The 25,878-nt window shown below is 38.0% G+C and overlaps 1 protein-coding gene across 1 annotated transcript in view; it reads left to right on the forward strand.

Moving 5' to 3' along the window:
- Window positions 1-25,878, forward strand: part of LOC126811202 (uncharacterized) — a 240,449-nt gene that overhangs the window by 208,132 nt on the left and 6,439 nt on the right. The window contains exons 7-9 of the mRNA XM_050536772.2: window positions 1,003-1,115; window positions 13,189-13,291; window positions 25,291-25,484. Coding sequence (XP_050392729.1) covers window positions 1,003-1,115; window positions 13,189-13,291; window positions 25,291-25,484 — 410 coding nt within the window. The remainder of the gene's footprint in view (window positions 1-1,002; window positions 1,116-13,188; window positions 13,292-25,290; window positions 25,485-25,878) is intronic.

The following is a 25,878-nucleotide window of genomic DNA, read 5'->3' on the forward strand; positions in this document are numbered from 1 at the left end:
AGCACACAGTAATAAGCTCTAGAAGACAAAGGAATTTTTCTTTGGGAGAAAAAATAAATCATGCCTATTTGAAATTCGATTTTAATATTCTTAAATTATTTTTTTATATTTTAATGAAAGCTTACTTTATTAACATAACATAAATAAAAAAAATCACACAGTAATAAGCTCTAGAAGACAAAGGTAAATCATGTTGATGTTGAGTAAAATAGGCTTTATCCAAAAAAGGGCGTGGCATTTCGACATTTTCAAATGGCCCATTTTAAGGTGTATGGAAATTACATTTCAAATCTAGGAATGGAAACAACGAGTATTTGGTGGAATAGTTTCAAAGTTAATAAAACCTCTTAAAAATCGACAATAATTTACGGCCTTAAATAGACCAATTCGTAAACCGTCACAAATGCCGTCTCTCATCTCAGTCCGTACCACGCTTTATGCATGTTTTAAAAATATGAATCGTGTTTTATAAATTCCCGAAACACACACACACAACAAACATATTATGATTGTATGTGATAATTCTCAGTAGTTTTGTTACCGAAAATACTATAAAACTACGAAATTAAAGAGATTTAGTTCAACGATATAGATATCGTAACGTCGTTGAGCGAACTGTTAGTGTGTGTTCGTCGTTGAGCGAACTGTCAGTGTGTGTTCGCAGTGTTTCTATTGGCCGTAATGCGAGTCGCCACTCTGTGTATTTTTACTCTGTGATACTCATGTCGACTGCAACTAGTTGATGCTAGTTGTAGCGAGTTGCAACTGACTGCAACTAGATGCCTCAGGTTGACCTTTTCTAGCTGCTTCCAGTTGCCGAAACGTCAGTTGCAAGGTCGACATAAGCCCCTCTTTATGAAAAAAAATAAAATGGGGTTTGACCTCCTACTTTTCTGCACCGACTGCGCTAATGAAGACAGGTTTACTTTAATGCTCACAGCCATTAAACTCCACCTGAAGTGAAACTGTAGTATTAAATAAATAAGTTAATATATTTAATAGGCCGAAGAAGAAGCAATGCAGAGATTGATATTAGAAAGAGAAGCAGCTGAGAGAAGACAGAGAGAATTACGAGAAGAGGAAGAAAGAATACGTAGAGAGGAAGAATTACAAAGGTCTGAATGTTGGGCATTTTAATACCCACACATTGAAATGTGATAGAGGCTACAGTTTTTATACGCTGTTCCTCCGTTCACATTTTCTTGTGGACATTCTACAAGTCACAATTACTAACTGATTTTCCCGTAAAAATGTCCTCTCCCCGTTATGCAATACATTTCTGATCGATTTAGCTGAAATTTAAATTCCATGTCTGGTTTAGCTGAAATTTAACATATAACCTCTTGGATGAGTATGATTTTAGTATGCATTGGACCTTTCGTTCTGGAGTTATGCCCCCTGTCTTTAACGCAAATTGTGCAAACTTTGTGGACCCACCAGAGGTCACATTTTTTGTCCGAATCATATGAAACTTAAAATGTTTGTTAGAGATCAAAAGATCTTGGGTGAGTTCGATTTTGGTGTGCATCAGACCAACCTTGTCTTTTATGCAAAATGTAAAATACGTACCATGCTTGGGGACACTCAGTGACGACATTAGGTGAAACTACAAATATGTATTAAGGACCAAAAGTTCTTGGATAAGTCCGAATTTGGTGCACATCGGACCTTCCGTTCTGGAGTTATACCCCCTACATTTTATACAAAATGTGAAATAAGTACAAAGTTTGTAGACCCTCCAGAGGCCACAATTTTTGTCCAATTCAGATGAAACTATATGTCATGGATCAAAAGATTTTGGTGTCCATCAGACCTTATTCCCCAATATGAGCAACTTCCCCTAAAAATACGCAATAAGGACAAGTTCCTTAAACCTATGCAATAAAGACACTTTTTTAAAAACTGGGCCTTTGTCAGCATGTGTATGACATACTAAATTATAACAGTAAATCTTGAATAAGATTTTCAAATTCAGTGTGAAGCTTTGAGACAATAAGAGGGTGAACCCTATTGATTTTTATACGCCCTCATTTTCATGTGGACGTATACTGTCGTTACCCCTGTTCGTCCGTCCGTCTGTCCGTATGTCTGTCTATCTGTCTGTTCGTCCACATTTGTTGTGGACACTCTACAAGTCAAAATTTTTATCTGATTTTGACGAAACTTGAAATAAAGGTTTATATCCCAAACGTCTCGGTTCCTTTCGATATGGGCTGTATCGGTCGTAACTTCGTGGATTATGACCTCTGATTGTATGCACTAGAGGTCACAATTTTTATCCAATTCTGATGAAAGTTAGATGTTTACCACCCATCAAAGATCTCGGTTCCTTTTGATAGGGGCGCATATCGGATCGTAACTTCCTGGATTATGGCGCCCGATTGTACGAAAAATCGGGTTTCTAGCTTGTGGACAATCTAGAGGTTACAATTTTGATCCGATTTTGATGAAACTTGACATGCATGTTTATAACCCAAATATCTTGTTTCCTTTCGACATTCGCGCATATCGGATCGTAACTTCCTGAATTATGGTAACTTGTGGTCCCTCTAGAGATCACAATTTTTATCCGATTTACAAAAAACGTTTTAGTTTATCACTGTTACACCCTAATGATGGTGAAAATCGGACCAAAACTGTCGAACAAAATGGCCGCCCCTTGTACGCAAAAAGTGTAAACATCTGGTCTACTCTTATATCAAATTACATGCACGCCAATGTATACACGTGAGCTTGGTTTTTCGTCTCATCCAAATGTCTAGACAACTGTCCTTGGCAGGCCCTCCTTCCTGCTCCTCTGACAAGGGGAAACCACGCCGGAAAATCTCGATGAAGTTTCTCGGACAGCACCGGGAGCGAACCCGTGACCTTCAGGCTAGCGGACCATCGTCTTACTCACTTAGCTACCGTGGCTCCCGAAGCAGAACAGTAGGGCATTTCATTTTCCTGCTTTTCTGCATCAATCGGACTATTGAAGATAGGCATACGCTATGCAGAGTGATGTGCAAGTCTGATTTTTGGGGTTTCTTAATTATTTGGGATACGTAGACACGGATATCAAGTGCTGTAGAAGCGGGCTTGCTATTCCAGTCTACGGCATGTGAAGAGGCACTATTTACATGTCTTCATATATTACGTCATAATTGTTTGTGTCGACAATAATAATAATGAAATGGAATGTCGACACTATTAATTATTAAACTATACTGTTGACTATTACTTGCAGCACAAGCTTATATGCAAAGGCGTGTATGGATTACTCTACGACATCTATAATATCGATTTAATTGCTTTTGCAGAAAAAATAAAACCGTGCATACTTATCGCAACATTCGAACGAGAACGTAATAATTAATATATAAAACTAGATAAACTAAAGGCGAATAATTATATAAACGAACAAATTCAATTTCCAAAATAGAGAACAAATGAGTACATATAGAAATAATACATTAACTTCTTGACAAGAAGACAGCTGTTTTAATCGTTGGTAAAGTATATTATGAGAATCTCATGTTGTTGTTGTTTATTACAGATTTTTAAAACGTCCAATACAATCAATATGATATTATGGACAGGTTGATTTAATTAAATTATTTACACTTGAAAATTGTTAAAAACACAAAATAAAAAAATGTCCTCGGATTCCAAAGTTTCTTAAAGCACACTTATAAATTCGCTGTCGTGAGAAGAGAGGGCGGGTCATCTTCTCCTTTTGTCATAATAATGTTAAAACAGGAGGTCCAACTGACTGATGTTTGGCGTCATCAGGGCGGATTGAAAAAACCCCGTGGGCAAAAAGAATCCGCTGGCTTTATGTGCAAAAGCGAAGTGCTCGCAGTAAAAACCATATACCTGGACCCGTAGATTATTTACATATTAAAAGTGTTCGTTGTAGTTAAAAATTAACTAAAAGTTCAAGACTTCAAAGTTTAAAAGTTGTAAGCATTCCATTAGAGTTTTCCTTGCGTATGGCTCTCCACAGATAAAAAGTTACCTGAAAAGAGAAATAAGAGCCAGCAGCAATACACACACACACAAGTAAACAATAAGACAAATTGAACCATTTATAGGAATAAGTTAATTTTTAAACACAGGTTAAATTAAATTGATTGATGTGCACTGTCATTGTTAATAATGGTTGTGTAGGTCCCTATTCCTTTATTTTGTCATTATTTTTTCCCTGTATATTATTATATTAAATCATGCAGTAGACTGAACCGCCATAGTGTCCTACAACAATAGTTCTTTTTTTGTAACTAGATATGTAGTTCCCTATCTTAACGTTAATTCCGTCTTCATTAGCCCAGGTTAGGAGCAGAACAGTAGGACGTTAAACTCCATTTCATTTCATTTTTAACGTTAATTATTAAAGCATCCAGATGGCTTAGGGGCCAACCTGGTCTACACAACCAGTTATCTTCTTTAACAGTTAATTCCCGATTCTGCTATGAATTTTGAGTTAGCTTCATAAATTTTACTTATTCCGAGAGGGGAAGAGTACATCTTGGAGGGTATATTAAAGTTTGGCATTTTCCATTAAACTTCGTACGGGGAGTCTTTTCTTTTCCAATTTATTGCACGTAATGATAACATGATTAACGGTCGAATTGTGGCCACATTCGCACATGACTGGGTTAAATTTATGGTCGGTAATTAAATCCTTAGTTCTCAATCTTGTGATTAACCCACAAATTCTGCGCGATGGGTGATTAATCTCCGTCTTTACAACCAGATCGTTGTTTAAATTGAATCTAAAAGTATTTGCTATGGCCAACTCAATTTTCCATTGTGATTTAATTGCGAGCCAGATTGTCTTCTGACTCATTTCCTGCTATGCCTACATGGGATGGTACCAATGTAAATTCTACGGTTTTATTTTTGTTTCTGAGGGAATAAACACTTGCTCGAATATTCTGAACAATTTCTGGTCTAGGTGTTTTTTTGTCACGTATTATTGACTTTATGCTGCTAAGGGAGTCTGACACAATGACTGCTCTTTGAACGGTGGATGACACGAGCCATTCAAGGGCTGTGGATATTGCCTTTAGTTCTGCTGTATATATAGAGCATCCATCTGGTAGCTTTTTCGATATATTAATATTAAATTCGGGAATGACCACACCTAATGCAGTTTTGGGAGTGTTTGGATCGTGAGACCCGTCCGTGTATATTTTCACATGCGAAGACAATTTTTCGTTCAAGAATTCCCCCGATAGCAATAGAGCTTGTTGTGGATTTTCTTTTTTCTTGACAACGTTACCTAGGCTTATGTCATAGTTTGGATTTAAAAAAGTCCATGAGGCTTGGTACGAAAATACCTTGTCAGTAATCTTTTTTGTGCCAAATGAAGCTTTCGTTGCTATCTTTATTCCCTGATATTGTAAACGGCCTAGTTTAGCAAGAGCTGTTTTATTTGCACTTGCAAAAGCGACACAACCATAGTCACATATTGATCTTATCATGGACCTATATATCATTAGCAGGGTCGTTTTATTTGCTCCCCATGATATTCCCGTCAGACATCTCATTACGTTCAGAACTTTCTGCCCTCATTTAATTTAACAATATTTTCAATATGTGGTATAAAAGTCATTTTGCGATCAAAGGTCACCCCAAAAAGCTTTGCCTGATCTTTAAATTTAATTTGGCTATTGTTCAATTCCAGTTTCATAGATGATACTTCCCTATGATCCCTACAGAAGAGCATGCCTACTGTTTTACTTTCAGATATACGAAATCCCCAGTTATTAGACCATTTCGACAATTTGTCTAAGGCTTCTTGCATTCTCGTTCTAACCTTACCGTAGTTATTCGCTACATGCCAGATTGAACTGTCGTCTGCATAAACCGCTACGTCAATAAGTTTCTTAATGTATTTATTAGACTGAAGGTCATTAATCATGATATTAAAGAATGTCGGGCTTATAACAAAACACTGGGGTGTGCCATTTTCCAGTTCGTATTTGTTGCTTATTGAGAGACCTACATTAACTTGTATTTGTCTATCGCTTAGAAAATCTTCGATCCAGTGGAACATTCGTCCTGTTACCCCTAGTCCATGTACTTTTTTGAGTAGGCCATCCACCCAAACTAAGTCAAATGCCTTGGTCAGGTCGACGAATACTGCACATAGATAATTGTTCTTTTTAGATAGTGAAGTCATGATGTCATGCTGTAAACTTACAATATGATCAATAGTGGAGCGCTGCTGTCTATATCCACTTTGGTTTGGACTGATTAATCCATTACTTTCACAGTAATATTTTAGCCTATTATTTACCATAATCTCAAGTGTTTACACAACGTAGCGGTCAAACATATCGGCCTGTAAGAACCGGTTTCAATTTATCTTTTAATGGTTTAATCAACGGGGTTATCGTAGCTGTTTTCTAGCTTGTAGGAATCATTCCTCCTGACCATGATTTATTGAATAATTCAAGCAGTAAATTACGTAATGACACTGAGAGGTTTCTTAACATGCTATATTTTATTTGATCTTTGCCAGCCGCCGAGTCAATTTTGCCACTTAAACCTTTATGCATTTCCTCTAGGGTAAAGGGTAAGTTAATTTCTTTGTGTTCATCTGCAGAGTTCGCAATGAAATTCCGACTTTCGTTTTAAGATTTTGTCATTGTGATTTTTATCGCTACTGCCATCATCAAATGTTTTTGCTAACAGCTCCGCCTTTTCGCTATTTGTCATGGCTGATTGGGATTCATAATTAAGCGTAGGAATATTTCTAGAAAAACATTTGCCGCTTATTGCGTGTATTATTTTCCAGACATTTGAAATTTTAGTTTTATCATTAGTATTATCACAGAATGCCATCCAATGCTTTTCTTTTGCCTCTAAAATGACCTGTTTGGCGTTTGCATCGCACTTAGTATACAAAGATTTATTCTCTGAGGACCAGACCGGGAATAGTTTTTTAACTGATTTTTTCCTTGCATTTACGGCTGTTTGACATTCTGGGGACCACCAAGGTTTTGGGGCGCTTTTAGTTTTCCCACCTGTTGTCCTGGGGATTGAACCTTCTGCTACACTAAAGATCGCACGCAAAATATTCTCGGTAAATATATTTATATCATCGTGTCTAACTGCGCTTGGGTCGATTTCTTCACAGTAGTGTTGAAAAAGAACCCAGTTTGCGGGTTGAAGTTTCAATCTTTGTTTGTACGTGACTGGTTCTTTGTTTACGTTTGAGTTTATTTCAGTTAAGACTATTAGATGATCACTACCTAGCGTATTATTTATGACTTGCCACTTACAGTTTAAAGCTAAACTGGGAGATGTTAGGGTAAGATCAGGGTGGGTTGTAAGAATCTTAGAGGCAACATGAACTTATATACCTAATTCGTGTGTCCCAGAATACAGTTAGGGTTTCCATGGCATGAAATGTATATGGGCCTACGATTGGTCAGCATACAGATTAACTTAAGCGTCACTGCTCAATCCCAATTAACCTGCCATCCTTAATTGGATTAGACAGTCTATTGTTTCAATTTAGCAATAGTTCTGCCTCAGAGACTTCACGCAATTACCCTACCGATTAACTGTCTGTCTTAATCACTTAAGGTAACTCTGTCAAGTTATAAAATTAAGGTTAAACAATGGGTTTAATTACGAGAAAAGCTCATAATACTCTTAATCTCTAACCCTGTTAAAGAGTATTTTAATAGGGAGAGAGAGAGAGAAATGGGGTTTAACGTCCACTCGACACAAACTAGGTCATTTCGGGACTAACATATGGTTTTAATTTTTATTTACATAATTCGCTTGCGCGTAGGGGTTTTTAGCAGTGGGAGGAAACCGGAGGACCCGGAGAAAACCCTTGTGGTTGGACAGGCGACCATACTCCTTGTCACGTACAACCGGGGATTCGAAACCACGCCAGTCGACTCAATGACAGAGTTTATGATACAGTGCGCGCCCGCTAACCATTCAACCATCCAACCCCCTCTATTTTAATAGGGTGAAATGAAATGAAATGGGGTTTAACGTCCTACTGTTCTGCTCCAAACTGGGCTAATGAAGACGGGCATACGCCATACAGTGTGCTATGAGGGAAATTTTGACCGGGCAGCGGCACTATCGCCTACTCTTATATCGAATTCTAACTGCCAAGGGATCTTTTACGTGCATTCCAATGTATACACGGGACCTCGGTTTTTCGTCTCATCCGAAGGGACTAGACAGCTGTCCTTGTCAGGCCCTCCGTCCTGTATCACTGACAAGGGAAAACCACGTCGGAAAATCTGGATGAACTTTCTCGGCCAATGCAGGGATCGAACAATTTTAATAGGAATATATGTGAATTAAAACGACGTAATTTTGGACTGGCATGGTGATATGACGGAAATTTTCAATGGCCCGTGGCATTTCTTCATCGAATATCAACTGTGAAGGATTCTTTTATGTGTACACATGAGCTTGTTCTTTGTCCCATCTACACAACTAGACACTGTTTTTTGCCAGGCCCTTTGTCCTGCACTATGGACAGGGAGAACCATGCTACAACATCCCGGGGAACTTTCTTGACCAACACCAGGATCAATGTACATAATCATAGTATTAAGAGGAATATGGACATTAACCCGACAACCCGACATTACAAAATTTTAACTCGACAATACAACATCAAAATGTCGGGTTGTCGTGGTGTCGGGTTAAGATGCCGGTTTGTCGCGTTGTGAAGGGCGACATCACGACATGATACCAATCAGCCACCATAACCTGGGGTATAATAATCACACGCAAGATATTACATGCATAATTTAGTGTTAAGCAATTTGACTGCACCCAGTGCTTACATAACGACATTAATGTTGTTTTCCGACACACGCGCTTTACGGGGATAGCGACATTAATGTCGTTTCACCGCAAGTCGCCAAAGTAACAATGTACACGATTGGCTGTATGAGATAATTCTATTTTTATCGACTAATGGGTGAAAGAAATGCATGATCTAATAATTTATAAGAACGGTAACTCTTATATTGTTTTGGAGGCAGACCACCAATAATTTTCCATATCTCGGTACCCACAAATTGTAGTGACGGCTATTTTTAGATATATTTTTCTCCCCCTTTCCTGCCATTTTGCATGCTTATCTGTATTGACTTTTTGGTGTAGAATTGATGAAGAGGCATTGCATTTCTATTTTCTGCCTGGTTTGGTGTCAGATTGAGACTTTTAAGGCGGAAGACTACAAGGAGTAAAGAAACTTTGTTTTGTTTTTGCACTAACACGGACATGATATTCTGACCCCAGTCTGCTATGAATTTCAGTGAATTGAAATTTTGGTGGTCAACCTCATACAAATTTAGTACTCTGATGATCCCATGATGTCATACTTGCTGTGCTGTAAAGCAAAGTTCTCAACGAAATTTAGTGAATGGGCTACAGCATGTAGAACACCACTGATTTAACATTGGAGTCAATGAAGAAATTAATGATGGTCTGCCTCCTTTTGATTTGAAGCCGGATATTACCGTTACTTAGCGATAACATAAATAGACGGCCTGGGGCTGTCAATAACATGGCGTCTGCCACGAAACCCCGTAAGCGTCCTCGCCCTAATACGTTTACTGTAGACGATGTTGTTGACATGATCCATATTTCTGATGAAGAAAATTGTTCGTCTGACAGTGGCAGCGTTATTGACATTGATGAACTGTCTGCATACGAGTCAGATTCAAGTGAATCAGATCGAGATTGTCAAGAAAGAGATATAAATGTAAACAAACCAAGAAGATGCTCGATGGAGTCGACGATAAATATTAGGCCTAATGACGTTGAAACACTACTTCACTAGTACATCAAGATAATAATTTTGGTACAGAAGACCAATTAGACGACATTTGGATACATGTGAATGATAGGCAAAATGACAGGCCCCCAATCTTACGTGATTTTACAGCCGTGTCCGGTCCTGTGTGGAATCCAGAGAACTGTCATGAACCTGTGAAGTATTTTGATAATTGTTTTGAATCAACCAATTTTACAAATAATAAATCTCTTTGGCAGTTTTTTGTAGACGAAACAAACAAATACTTTCAATGTAGATTATAGATATGATAAATATAAAAATACCGCCCAGATCTAGACTGCATTTATGGATTCCAACTGATGTACATCAAATGAGAGCGTTTATCGGGTTGATCATAAATATGGGCTTAGTACGAAAGCATACATTAGAACAGTATTGGAATGTGAAAGACTTATCCCAAGAGACACCAATCTTCGCGTATGAAAGTTTTAAACTACTCCTTCGTTGTTTTCATGTCAGCGACAGTTCGATGGAGCCGAAAAAGGGAACTTTTAATTATAATCCTATTTACAAATTTCAGTCCGTTTTAGACCATTTCTGTCATGTAACATAAGTATAGATGAAAGCATAGTTGGTTTTAAGGGCAGACAGGATCTTGTGAACTACATAAGAATTAAAAAACATCATCAGTGGGGACCAAAGGAATATAACCTGTCTGATTCTAGGGCTGGATATTTGTATCAGACCTTATACCACACATCAAGTATAAAAACTTCACAATATGGACAGCCATATGATGTATGTGATAAATTGTTGAGAAACCACGGTGGAAAGTATCATCATTTAATTGTAGACAATCGCTAATGATGTCAAGCTAACTAAGAAAGACAACAGACTCGTTCCTCAGTTAGTGAACGAGTATAATCACAGTATGGGAGGGGTAGACCTTAGTGATCAAATGACAGATCATTATGCAGCAGAATTAAGAACTGTAAAGTGCAGGCGAAAAGTTGTCTTCCATCTTATTGACAGAACTGTTACTAATGCATATGTGTGCTATAAGAACAATAAGAATATAAATGGAAAAAAACTAAATCATCTTAACTTCATGATCCAGTTAGTTGATGGACTTATAAATGGCTATAAACAGCCACGCCGAAAAATTGGTCGTCCCAGCCTCACAACTCAAAACAGAGTACTTTCTAGCATACAACATTACCTAGAATCTATTCCTGATAAAAAGCGTAAACAGTGTGTGAGCTGTGCACAATCAAGGGATGTAGGGTTTAAAGGTACGCGTATAACCACATGGCGTAGAGTGGGTCTATGCCGCAGATGTTTCCTGGTTATCATTTAAACTAAAATAAACATGTTAATTATTGAAAGCTTCAGTATTTGTGACTATAACTTTTTTGTAAAAGGGTGCCAATATTTTACTGCATGTATAAATAGTTTATTATCTGAAAATGGAGAAAACATTTATCACGCTGGATTTTGATTACAGTTTCTTGTCAACATATCTAATAAAAATGATAACTGTGTATTGTTATAAAATGATTAATTTGTTTAGTAAAGTGAAAACATGAACTTGTGTCGTTTGCCAATATTTTGCTACATGTAAAGTTCATATAGTTTATCTGAAAATGAAGAAAACATTTAGTATTACCAATATACTGGTATGAGTATTATAGCTGTAATGCAATTTGATCAAATGAAATTATTGATTGTTGATATTTTTTGTAATTGGTGATTGAAAATGTGTTCATTAATTGCAATTGTATTTTACATGTAATGCAATTTTGATTAAATATTATAATTTGATTGTTGATATTTCTGCAGATTCTTCTGTTTTCCTTGAAACTGCTGAAAATATGTAGCTAATTGCATTAATACTCTTGAATTGTAAGCCTATGTGTATTTCACCTGTGATGCAATTTTGATCAAATAGTCTTCTCAACTGAATATTGAATTCATTAAAAGTTATTTTTTTTTAATTCTGTTATGTTTAATTGAAATTGAAGAAATGGTGTACACAAGTTGCTTATTTATTTATTATATCTGAATTTACCTGTATTTACCTGTAAGTGCAGTTTTCACCATTGTTGTTGCTGTTATAGTTGTTACCATTTGATATATTTTTATTTAAAATGGTTAGTGAAAAAATTGGAGACAAATTGTACATTTTTTAGTACACCTCAATTTAATTGTATTTCCACCTGTGACACTACTTTGATCAAATGATATTATTGATTGTTGATATTTTTTGTAATTGGTGATTGAAAATGTGTTCATTAGTTGCACCTGTATTTCACTTGTAATGCAATTTTGATCAAATATTATTATTAGTTTTTTGATATTTCTGTAAAGTTTTCTTTTTTCTTTGAAACTGTTGAAAAGGTCTATGCTAATTGCTTTAATACAATGCAATTTTGATCAAATAATCCTCTCAACTAAATATTGGTTTGTTCACAAAGATTTTTTTTTATCCCGTTAGGTTTCATTTAAATTGAAGAAATGGTATACACAAGTTGCTTATTTATTTATTACATCTGAATTTACCTGTAAATGCAGTTTTCGCCATTGTTGTTGCTGTTACAGTTATTATCATTTGAAATGTTTTGATTTAAAATGGTTGGTGAAAAATTTGGTGACAATTTGTACATTTCTTAGTACACCTCAATTTACCTGTATTTTCACCTGTGATACTCCATTTTATTTTTTTTAAATTTTTACTTGTTGTTTCCAAAATTCACTATTTATTTTGTTTTTACTTAAATTAATAAATTTTTGAGCAAAAAAAATATGTTTTTATCTTGGTTTATAATTTTTACCTGAGCCACACCTATATTTACCTGGGTAAAATTGTTCCAATTACAAAGTTTTTACATTTTCAAGTAATGTGGTGTATAAACATATGTCTCACCAAGTACGGTGAATTTTGATAACATAGTTGTAAAGATATAATAATTTATTCACTAAAACTAATTCCCCCACAGTGGTTCACCAGTTTCGAAAAATTGCCACCTAAAAGGGTTAAGAGTGGAATTCTTGCAGAATGGTGTCGGAGGTGTATGTAAACATGTCATTGAGTCAACTGGCGTGGTTTCGAATCCCCGGTTGTACGTGACAAGGAGTAGGGTCGCCTGTCCAACCTCGTTGGTTTTCTCCGGGTTCTCCGGTTTCATCCCACTGCTAAAGACCCCTACGCGCAAGCGAATTATTGAAATAAAATTAAACCATGTTAGTCCCGAAATGACCTAGTTTGTGTCGAATGGACGTTAACCCCATTAAACAAATGATTTGTTACAATTATCCAGACAGAACCCATACTTATTTTCAGGTTTCCCATTGACATATCAATAATGCTCAAAGTACATTTTCCTCATAAATAATATATGGTAAATCAATTGTTACAGACAAAACATATTACTTGAAGAAGAGAGATTGATGGAAGAACAAAGAATAAAACAGTTAGAAGAACAAGGAAAAACAGAACAGGAAAAACAACGCTTAGAAAAAGTAAGTTATAATTGTTTAAGAAAAACACTGGAAATGTATACTAACATAATTGACTTGATCAATTCAAAACAGGTTGAGGAAAATTGGATCATTTTCTTGAAAATGATTAAATGTAATTAAACAAGCCAACAGTGAAGCTGATGTCCTGGCTGCAGAAATCTCAAAATTATTAGATGACACATATTAAATAATCGAACATTTGTCTTTTTATAAAGCATCTAGCAATCAAATTCCTTATCTTAGTCCAAGCAGAAAATAACTTAGTCGAGGATTTGATGTGTAGCGTCCGATTGGGCCAACCTACCGCCTAACTCTTTATGCAATGGAGGGGGCGGGAATCCAAGGGACGTGGGTTTTCGGTCTACCCTTCGGACCACAGCTACTCTTCGGAGGAAACGGGGGCAAGTGTCAGCTCAAAAGTGACTATACTCATATACTGCCAGACCCGAGACCCTGAATTTGTGTCAATGTTTTGACGTGTAAAGATCCCCAAATTCTCTCGTTCTAGTTTCAATAAGACAAAAACACAAGATTATCCAGGTGATACTTTATATATAAAAATATAAAAGCATAAAAAAACAACAATAATATTAACAATGTAGAATCGGTATCCCGGTAATCCTTTTAACAAATAAACCTATACATGTACAAATAATCCAACAATATGAATATCACACAAATAATCAACTGGTAAATACACTGGGACCGAGTATAAAATAAGGCACTTCACTATACCAATAGAGGCCTAAAGTTGACACAAATCTAAACCTATAAAAGGCTTACTCAGAGTGGACACACGAGTGGGAGTTAGTTATGCATAAATGGGAAGGGACAGCCTCCAATCCACAAATATAATGCGACCAACCCACAGCTGACGTCAAGTGCGTTGTACGCAAAGCCAAGAAAATGACTTGACCCACGAGACACGTTCGCGGCCACCCGCTGCATTCCAATAGAACACACTGGTTAACACTGAGACACTAGGGCGTACAAGTGTCGACCAACGTATGAGCAGAAGAACAGATTACGGTAAAGGTAACTAGAAGAACACGGCCCAAGAAATGGTCACGTATCCAGACACAAGAAGTAACAAGCGACCTCTCACCTTGAAATCCTACATCCGAATCCCCGACAGACTAGTTGTCACTTCTTAAATAGTGCGCACCACACATGCTCAATGAGACGGAAGTAGATCGATTAACTATAAACAATACAGGACAATACAGCGAACGATAAAAAAACCCCAAGGATTACCGATAAAACAAATACAATGAACAGTGATTACATTAAAATTAGATTTAAAAATAAATAACCGACGAAGCCGTAGGCAAGGTGAGACAAAAAGCCAAAGAGATAATTTTAAAAACCAAACGAAATCCGTAATTAAATTTAAAGCCAAATATACATAAAAGCGTAATACTATTACTAGTCACAGAAATTTCGGATCATCACATTACCCACGCCTCCGTCCAATGCGTCCCGCATTGACCTATTGGTTAAAAAAAAACGAAGTACACAAAACATGATTAAAACATTAAAATCAAACAATACACAGTTCACACCGGAAAACGGTTAGGTTCAGCTGCGTGACGGTCCCATTGCCTCCTGTCGGATAATGTGTGCTCTCTGTAGGTACCCCTCGGTGTCAGTCCTCCCGGTTCTCGACCGTCCGGGTAATTCCACCTCCCTCTTCTCTCACCTCATATCGGCTGATCCTGGTAAAATTCCCCATCACCACCTGCGTTTCTTTGTCAGCTGTCTGGGGCGTAACCTGTACCCCTCTCTTCGTCTCTTCAACACATTCCTCACTTTTCACAGCGGCAGACATAGCCTCTATCTCTTCCAACAACTCTTCCGCCTCATTCACATCACTGTACTCGGAAGCCCAAGATTGCTGAATACCACATTCCAATAAAAAATCTAACTTTGGTTCCTCTCCTAGATCGTCATGAGTAACCGGTTGAACCATGCGGATAGGTAATGAGGTCAGAACGACTCTGGGACTCCTCTTCTCAGCCTCCCTGTCTTCTTCATCTTCTCTCAAAGTCCTCGTCTCGTTCATCTCCAGCTTTTCTGGAAGTCCTCGTCTCATTCTCCTTCTTGTCTTCTTCAGTTGCTCTGAAAGTCCTCGTCTCGTTCTTCTTCTTGTCTTCTTCAACGTCTCTCAAAGTCATCGTCACACTCTTCTTCTCGCTTCTTCTCACATCCTTTGTCTCCTCGTTCTGCTTCCTCTCCCCCCTCCCCCTTCTAATCTTCTCTATCTCTAAAACCAAAAGTCGATGACGCGCACCAGCACAATGTCTATTGAATTTAGACTTGGTCACAAATGTGGCGCCAGCACAGATATCACATGAAAGTGATCTTGTAGAGGAAGCCATTCTGTCCCCTGCAAAAGAAGAGGCGCACATTATGTAAGCGCCAAAGTGTTTCGGGGGACGTGCCGTCCTACCCCGTTGGCTAACTCTTGGAGAAAACCCCTGGATATCCAAATTAAAGTCCAGGTCACTATGGTCACTGTCCATGGCATCACCATCAAGGTCAGCAGTAGTATTATGAAGTGTTTATGTATTCCTGTAATATCCTTGCTTTATTTTCTCCACTGTCTTATGAATACTAAGGTGTGCACCAGTCGGAATGTCGTGGGACATACAGAATACTTCCCCTCTGTGAGTTACTCAGTACAACGGCTCGTTTCACGCCACGACTTCCGTCAACACTCTTCACATACAATTAATTATTTTCGGAAACAAATGAATTGCATTTGGTCATCAATTTCTTAACTACAGGGCTTTTTAAGGAGAAATAACACTACACTTTGGGGAGTTGGATACCGGATGGTAAGCACGTGCGCGCTGTTATCATAAAGCCTGTCATTGAGTCAACTGGCGTGATTTCGAATCCCCGGTTGTACGTGGCAAGGAGTAGGGTCGCCTGTCCAACCTCGTGGGTTTTTTCCGAGTCCTCCGGTTTCCCCCCACTGCTAAAGACCCCTACACGCAAGCGAATTATTGAAATAAAATTAAAAACATATGTTGGTCCCGAGGTGGCCTAGTTTGTGTCGAGTGGACGTTAAACCCCATTTCTCTCTCTCTCTCTCTCTCGCTCTCTCTCTCTCTCACACACACACACACATTCCACTTTGGTTTCTCCTTCGATTTTACCCATTGAATAATGAGGAAGATATCCGGGTCCTTGTGCCGCATTTCACTTAATTGAGTAGTATCCGCTCCAATCAGATCGATTACTTTCTCACTTTCACTAACACAAGGTGCACGAGATAATGAATCAGCATTATTATGCACTCTCCCAGGACGATGTTCGATGTCAAAATCATCCATCTTTCGACTGGGCCCTCCGGGCAAGCCTTGAAATAGTTCACGAAATACACTACCGGTAGAAGTTCCTTCCTGGTCACATTTTAATTTAGTTCAGTCTTTGTCAAAGCACGCCTACCGTAAGCCACTACACGTTTTTTACCATCATGAAGCTGTGACACGACAGCCTCTATCCCGTATCCACTCGCGTTCGTGTCAATTAAGAACCGCTTTGAGGAATCTTGGAAAGCTAAGATGGGCGTTTCCGTTAGCTTCCGCTTTAGGGCATCAAAAGATGCTTCACATTCACCTGTCCACAGGAACTCCCTTCCTTTCTCTGTCAATCTATTCAGGGGTTTAACTAATTCGGAAAATCCGTCGATAAACCGGCGATAATAGCTGCACAACCTCATAAAACTTCTAACCTGGGTCAGATTAGTCGGGATCTTACAATTTCTCACACAGTTTATTTTCTCAGGATCCGTAGATATTCCTTGCGACGAAACAACATGGCCAATATTATACACTTCCTCCTTGAACAGGTTGCATTTAGATGCCTTCAATCTAAGCCCTGCACATCTCAACCTGTCCAAGACAATTGCGATCCTATCCATGTGCTGAGAAAAGCTATGAGAAAAGATAATAATGTCGTCCAAATAGACTAGACAAATATCCCATTGCAGGCAATGTAACACAGTCTCCATAAGTCTTTCAAACGTGCAAGGGACGGTTCAATCACTTTTTTCTCTAACATTTCATTCACCATGCGGTCTATCTCATGCTTCTGATGCAAAGCCACGCGCCTAGGCCTTTGTTTAATAGGTGCATTATCTAGCATCTCGATTTGGTGTTTGGCCAAATTGGTTTTACCCAGACCCATGGAAGTTGACACAAATAAGTCTTTATTTTTAGACAACAGATGCAATACTTGTCGAGACTGCAGGTCATTTAATCCAACATTGGCCCTTTCCCACAAATCCAATTAGGGGGGTAAGCTATGTCCACGTTCACCAGCATTATTGCACGACATCGTTACCCCAGGAATATGTTCTACGATATCTACAGGTTCAACTTCACTGAGACTAGTGTTCTTGTATAAGAAAACATCATGTTCATTTGTGTTTATGAGTCGAACAGGTATCCATGGTTTGCATAATGATGGATGACATACCACTTTCGCAGGAATCACAGAATACTTTTCCAATAGATTTGTCCTGGGTTCTAGTACTACATCCACATTGTCATAAACCCACACACACTTCTTGGGTATAGCACCTTTCACCACTATTTCTTGTCTAGTGGGGATACGCACGTTTTCAGCTAACGCAACATGACAAGCTCCGGCACGGTATTCACATAGCACGTTATATGTAACCCGGTTTCATTTGGCGGGCCAAATCGGGGGAGGGGGGGGGTCTGAGCTTTTTAGAGTATCAGATTTCCCGGTTTTCTTAGTTTCGTTCTTTTTTTTTGCAACATTCTCTGATTAGAGGTGCTTTGTTTCTTCGGTTTCACGTTTTTAGAATCGGTTTTCTTCTCAACAGCCAAACTCCTTTCTAACTTAGAAGACACATCAGTTAACACCTCCCACATTTGATCAAGTTCCCTCTTAAGGCCATTGTCTTCAGTTTTGGACTCAACACCACGAAGATGTCCCTTATCAGAACCACTGATCACCCTATGTGCCCCTAGTTCTACCACCATTTGCCAAGCCAGATCACAGTGCATCATAGAATGCGTCCTTGGCTAGGATATCCGGCATTTCCGAAGGACCGGAGGGATAGGTCAAAGATACAAGTCTTTTTATTGCTTGTCCTAGTTCCGGTAAACTTTCCCTGTGTTGTCGTTTACTGTCTCTTAACTAAGATCGATAAAGTTGTCCTTGATTCTGGGGAAGAAAACGGTTTTCAAGGGCAGTCATTAACTTCGGGTAATTCCTTCGATCGTCCCCCTTTAAGAAGGTCAACATAGTTTGGGCAGATCCTTGAAGACAGTTAGCTAAGTTAAGGGCCATCTCTTCCGCATTCCAGCCAATTATTTCTGATCAAAGTTCAAAATGTGCTCTATAATCCATGAGAGAAGTATTACCATTGAAATCACTTGGGGCCTTCGTCCTAAAAGAGAGAGAGAGAGAGAGAGAGAGAGAGAGAGATGGGGGTTTAACGTCCACTCGACACAAGCTAGGTCATTTCGGGACTTACACATGGTTCAATTTTATTTCAATAATTCGCATGCGCGTAGGGTTCTTTAGCAGTGGGGGGAAACCGGGGGACCCGGAGAAAACACACGAGATTGGACAGGTGACCCTACTCCTTGTCACGTACAATCCCGCTCGTCCTGAAAGAGCTATGTCCAGTACGAAGCATGGGTGTAGAAGCACTGGTCGGCTTCAATCCACTTCCCTTGTTTGTTTGTTTTTTTAATCTGTATAGTTTATTTGCAAATACATACATATAAGTATATGCGTATAATATACAAACGGGATCAGAACAAATTGTAAAATATACGAATCTTCTCCAAGTATAATCTAAAATATTTACAATTACCACTGAAATTTAATTTAATACATAGTTATATACATATATACACGCTACCTTAGGATAATAAATAAGTCCATTTCGTTACATGCTCAATGAATATTACCAGTGATAAACCACTGGAGAACTACAATAATAGCTACAGAGTCATTGTGGGACCAGCGAACTTTGGGGTTTCACAATAACTTTGTGGGGTTGTCCGGGATAGATTATCTGTAATGACTGCCAACTGTTCCGTTATCAATCCTTGAAAGTTTTTAAAATCCTCACTAGACACGAAATCTGAATGAATCACTTGTTCATACTCCAATACATGATTATCACATTTAGTCTTGCTTTCCACTTTACAACAGGTGTACGTAAATTATCCATTTGATCATTAATCAGCCTCATACCACTTCGAAGCGATGAATTCGTATGTCGCACTTCATCTAAACACAGTTCAGTCTCCTGTAGTGAAGAGTTGGTGCACCGCATTTCACTCTGTAATGAATCCAAATGTTCCATAATCCCATGTCGGAATTCACTAAAACTTTTCATAAAATCCCTATCTAAGACACTACTGGTCGCCCCATCCCACTTTGTATCACTGATCGGTCCAGTGTCTGCTAATCCACCAAGTGCTATCAAATCATTTAAAACACTCACATTATTAGTGTCATTAAATTGCACCGCAGTCCCACGGTCAGTCACACATTGAGATAGCACAGGGAGCGAATCGTCGACACACGTCAAATCCATGTCAAGTAATCCGTAATTAGTCATGTCATAATCCAGGGGAATACACCAAGAGTAATCCAATCGGAATAGAACACGCACAAATTTGTATATTGAAACTAGGGAGGGAATTAGGATATTGGATAAAAATGGTATCCCACCTCTGCCACAAGAAAAAAAAAACTGTGGCGTCCGATTCGGCCAACCTACCGCCTAACTCTTTATGCAGTGGAAGGGGCGGGTGTGTTCAGCACTGGACGCGAATCCAAAGGATGTGGTTTTTCGGTCTACCCTCGGACCACAGCTACTCTTCGGAGGAAACAGGGGTAAGTTTCAGCTCAAAAGTGACTATACTCATATACTGCCAGACCTGAGACCCTGAATTTATGTCAATGTTTTGACGTTTAAAGATCCCCAAATTCTCTCGTTCTAGTTTCAATAAGACAAAAAGATTATCCAGGTGATACTTTATATATAAAAATATAAAAGCATCAAGTAATAATAACAATAATATTAACAATGAAGCAATCGGTATCCCGGTAATCCTTTTAGCAAATAAACCTATACATGTACAAATAACCCAACAATATGAATATCACATAAATAATCCACTGGTAAATACACTGGGACGGAGTATAAAACAAGCCATCAGTTAAGCTGATGTCCCCCGCCGAAATCCCAAAATAAATAGATGACACATATTAATTAATCGCACATTTATTTTTTTCAAAAGTATCAAGCAATCAAACTATACACTAAGTTTCATCACTCTCTATGATATAGAACCAAGATTATTTTGTCCCAGAGCATTGCCCAATAAAATTGATAGTTCTGCTTAGCTTCAGCTCGAAATGTTAATCATTCAACTCAGTCAAGACATTCACCTTATGGACATCTACATTAAGTTTAAACATTCTACCTCAAATAAAAGCAGAGTTGTTATGTTCCAAAGTCTTGACCAATCAAATTGCTTATCGCTCCTAAGCCTAAGCAGAAAATCCTCACCAATCAGATTGCTTATCTCTTCTTACGGTAAGCAGACAATGTTCACCATAGAACTCCAACAAGGCATTCGCCTAATGAACGCATACACCAAGCTTGAACATTCTACCTCAATTAGAAGGAGAGTTATTGTTTTCCAAAGTCTCCACCAATCAAATTGCTTATTGCTCTGCTTACCTCCAGGAGAAAATAATAAAAAAAATGTTCATTATCGATCTTAGTCAAGGTATTGATATAATAAAGCTATACACCAAGTGTCCTCATTTTCACTAAATTAGAACTAAAGTTATCGCGTCCCAAAGCATCAAACAATCAAACTGCTTATCTCTGCTTAAGTGCGTTGTACGAAAGGCCAAGAAAATGGCTTGACCCACGAGACACGTTCGCGGCCACCAGCTGTATTCCAATAGACCATTCTTGTGGTGTTTTTCCGTTGAACCATGAGAGATTAAAGATATCAAGGAATAACGCCAGTGCTTTCTCGGGTAGATTTTTCAGCATTGTGTATTTCACACAGTCTAGCCCTTCTGCACTGTCGGAGTTAGTCCGTAATGCTTTTTTTCAACTCATCTATATTAATGGAACTATTTAGATCTGATTCATTATCTGCATCTTTGTGTATTATTGGAGATTGTTTTTTTAAGAATTTACTTTTAATGGCCTTGAATGTTTCATTGTGTTGGTTGTTACTATAGCCATCTGCATAGGTCTGCCCTAACAAGTTTGCTTTGTGCGTATTATTTGATGATGATGATGGGTTAGTTGTATTTTACGTCCGCTTCCACCGAGGTGATATCGCAGACAATGCGTATTATTTAAGGCTGTTTCGGTTTTATAGGTTAATAGAGGTATACTTTGTCTTACTTTTTTACCGGTGATTCCTGATATTTTGTTCCATACTGTTTTTATATTTGTTCGATCATTGAGGGAGTTACAGAAGTTTTGCCAGTTTTCTTCCTTGGCCTTTTTGATTTCTGTCTCTGCGGAAAGTTTAGCTTCAAGGTAGTCAGTTCTAGTTTCCTCATTCGGCCTACGTTTGTATTTTTGTAGCGCTGATTTTCGGATGTTGACTAGAGTTTGTAGATTATCTGACCACCAAGGTTTGGGGGATTTCCTGTTAGTTTCTTTTGTTCGGGGGATAGATTGCTCTGCTGAGCTTATTATAGCCTTAGTTAGATTATTTGAAAATGTGTCTATATTATCATGTCTTATTGACTCAAAATCCCACCCATTGCACAAGTTTTTATATAGTTCCCAGTTTGCCTTCTCCATTTTCCATTTAGCCTGACATTTGGTGTTTTCTGTTTTAGTATTGCAAGATACGGAGATATGGATTGCTACGTGGTCACTTCCTAAGGTTTCGTTACCTATTTCCCAGTTGCAATGGGGGTATAGTTTTGTTGATACTAATGCCAGATCTATGTGGGTTCCTTGTTTACTAGTTTTCCCGACGAAAGTTGGTTCGCTATTATTGTCCTTGAGTAATAGAAAACTGCTGTCTTCTATATACTCGTACAGTTCTTTCCCGTCTTTGTCGCTTGTTGGTGAGCCCCATGCCGTGTTGTAGCAGTTGAAGTCCCCACATATAATTAGATTGTCTCCCGGAATTTGTTTAAAAATCCTATCGTAATCTGTACTTTTTAATTTATTGACTGGGGGTTGTAAACGTTTGTTATGCTTAGAGATTGATTATTTCCTATAGCAATATTAATCGCCATAAACTCTAATTTATTTGTTTGGTTTACTGTTAATCTACTGAATGGGATATTATTTTTGACATAAATCGCAAGTCCGCCTCCGTTTGATTGGCCCGGTCGATCGCGCCTTACCATTGTGTAACTGTCTAGATTGATATCATTGTTTTTGGGAGTTAACCGTGTCTCTTGTAGGCATAGTATGTCTAGATTGTTTTGATAGACATATTGTTTGAGTTCGATCAAACGAGACCGCAGCCCATTCACATTGAGTTGAAAAATTGTGATTGGCTTCTCCATTGTAAATGATAATGATTTGTTTATTTAAGTTATTAGTGTGTTTACAGTGCATCTTCCTTACTGCTTACACTGCAAGTACGTTTGTTTTGATTAGGTATTTCGGTCTCAGTGATCATGGGATTATCCCCATGTCTGAGTGAATTGTCTTCATCTTCTGTAACAACTAAGTTTATGTTTCTTTTTGCCGACAGCCTTGAGTGGCTTCGGCTTCTACTGCGATCCTTAGTTTTAGTTTCGGAGGGTGGGGGCATGACAGTGTTTACTGGGGTCTTTTCTGCTTGAGAAGATTTTCCCTTATTTTGGGGGGTTTGGGTGATTGTGTTTACTGGGGTCTTCTCTGCTTGAGAAGATTTTCCCTTATTTTGGGGGGTTTGGGTGATTGTTATTGTCTTGGGTGTATTTATTACATTATTTAGTATGACTTTTCCTATTTCAATGTTTCTTTCCTCCTCATTTCTTATTGAACCTAGTTTTGCCAACTCTCTGCAGAAGCTGACGAACTCTTTTATTCCTTTAAATTGGGGCGCGAACGATTTATTTGAGTCAGTATTATTTAGTTTTTGGGGATCTTCCCTAATATTAGTAGCAGCAGAAAATGCTCATCATCGAACTTAAATAAAAATCGAAGTCATCGAGCTCCAGAGTCTCGGCCAATCAAATTACATCGTATTGATATAATGAAAGTATACGTTGAGTTTTATCATTCTCGCTTAATTAGAATCAAAGTTACCGTGTCCCAAAGCATCGACCAATCAAATTGCTTTGCCCATCTTTGAACTCCATCAAGGCATTCATATAATAATAACCTACACCAATTAGAAGGAGAGTTAATGTGTCCCAAAGGATCGACCAATCAAATTGATTATCTCTAAGGTATACTCATATGTGCACTCCATCAAGGCATTTACCTAATAAACACCTACACCCAAGTTTGAACAGTCTAGCTCAATAAGGAGATTTATTGTGTCCAAAAAATGTGGCGGACGGACAGATCCATTTTAATAGTGCCCTGCTTTCTTCGAAAGGCAGGGGACAGAAAACCTGAAGGGATAGAGCACTTACTCAAATGGCGGGGGACAAAAAACCTGAAGGGAAAGAGCTCTTACTCGAATGGTGACTGTATTGGTCTCTCATGAATTAAAATATTGTATGAGCCAATTGTTTGTGATCATTGCAACAAAACATTGCATTATTTATGGTCAGCGGCAAAAATAAATTATTGGTTTTCCACTGTATTGTAACAGGGTTGTGTTTTATGACTCTGTCAATTGATGTTGGTAATGAATGTCCTGGCCAGTGTCTTTGCTATTTGATGTTTTTAATTAGTGAGTTTATAGTTTTGGTTGTGAGCTAATATAAATTAGTGTAGATGGTTCTGGTGGTGGATTTTCTATTGTAAGGGTGGGGAATTATATTGTCCGGATTATGGTTTATTTTATTTTAGTGTTTGAAATGTCTTAGTTTATATGTGGGTTTAGTTTTAATATTTTTGGGTAGTTGAAAGGATAACTCGTTGGAGTCTTTCAGTTATGAAGGTTGTCTCTTTCTGAATATGTTTATCAGGAGATCTGAGATTCTTTGTCCTGGTTGGTTATTCGTAGGTGTAGCTGGGATAAAACTAAAAAACATGCATGCATCATTACCACATGTTACAGAATAGTGAAGGTCAACACCGGCTCTTTTCCACAAATGGGTAAGCTATTTAGTTTAACTTTCTTTTAAAAGATGACTGTGAAAGTGAACTGTGAGTTTCATGCGTGTTTGATATATGATTATATATATGTAATTTAAATACTGTAAGGTAAAATTGTAGGATGTATAACTAATAGAACTATTGGTTACAGATATATGGATAATGGCAACTGTTATATTTTCAGGGCCAACTTGCCAAACATAAATATATTTTGTGTTATAGTTATGTGTAATACCAACAGAAATGGCGTTTAATGGTCTAATGGTCATGGTTATGAGATACATGTAGATCAACCAGCATCGACTACGCTCTTTCGCGTTGTAATTTGTTTTAACTGTATCATGTGTCATTTGTGGACTATATAAACTTATTTAAAACCCTGTCTTGTGTTATCATTCAAAAAATCTATTTCCAAGAACTAAGCAGGTTTAATCTACCAACTTTACCACACCATTGCAGGTGATGGAAGGGGTAGGTCTGCAATAGTATTGTTTCCATCAGTACAGCCGTTGCTTTCTTGAATGCCTATTTTTTAAACTAGGACTCGACCAAAGCATTGACACGTATATGGTAATCACTGCCAGTAACGAAAACAACATTAGATACTATTTTTATATTTAATGTATTGTAACTGAAAACCTATGTACATTAAGTCCAGAAAATTTGAAGTTTCATTTCAAACTAGCACAATTTTCACCCCGAGTATAGTAAACAACCAAAATTATATTGTATGTAATTATAGTTAAAGAAATTAGAAGAGGAAGCTCGAGATGAAATGAGAATAGAGTTATATCATAAAAGAGACTGGGCTGTTAAAAGGCGTGAAATAAATCTAGAGAGAAGAGCCCATCATGATGTATTAGGATATGGACAAGGTTTAACTAGACCCTGGGTTTTTTCATATTTTGCATTATGTCCATCAGCTCCTTACAACAAGTAAGTTTTGTGAGGGAGTGAGGGAGAGAGAGAGAGAGTTTTGTGCGTTTGTGTGTGTGTGAGAGAGAGGGAGAGAGAGAGAGAGAGAGATTCACTCACACAAACTAAGTCATTTGGAGAATAACATATGATTCAAATTTATTTCAATAATTCACTTGCGCATAGGATTCTTTAGCAGTGGAAGAAAACTCAATGACCGACAGAAAAACCACAAGGTTTGACAGGTGACCCTTCTCCTTGTCACTACAAGCAGGGGATCAAAACCATATTACTTGACTGAATATCAGACCTTATGATCTAAAGTGCTGGTATTAAAACATTTGGGCACCCAACCTTCCAAAGTAAGTTATCATTTACAGGTATACTACATAAAGTCACTAATGTGAATGCCTTA

Source organism: Patella vulgata, chromosome 2 (assembly GCF_932274485.2).
Source record: "Patella vulgata chromosome 2, xgPatVulg1.2, whole genome shotgun sequence".
Classification (NCBI taxonomy): domain Eukaryota; kingdom Metazoa; phylum Mollusca; class Gastropoda; family Patellidae; genus Patella; species Patella vulgata.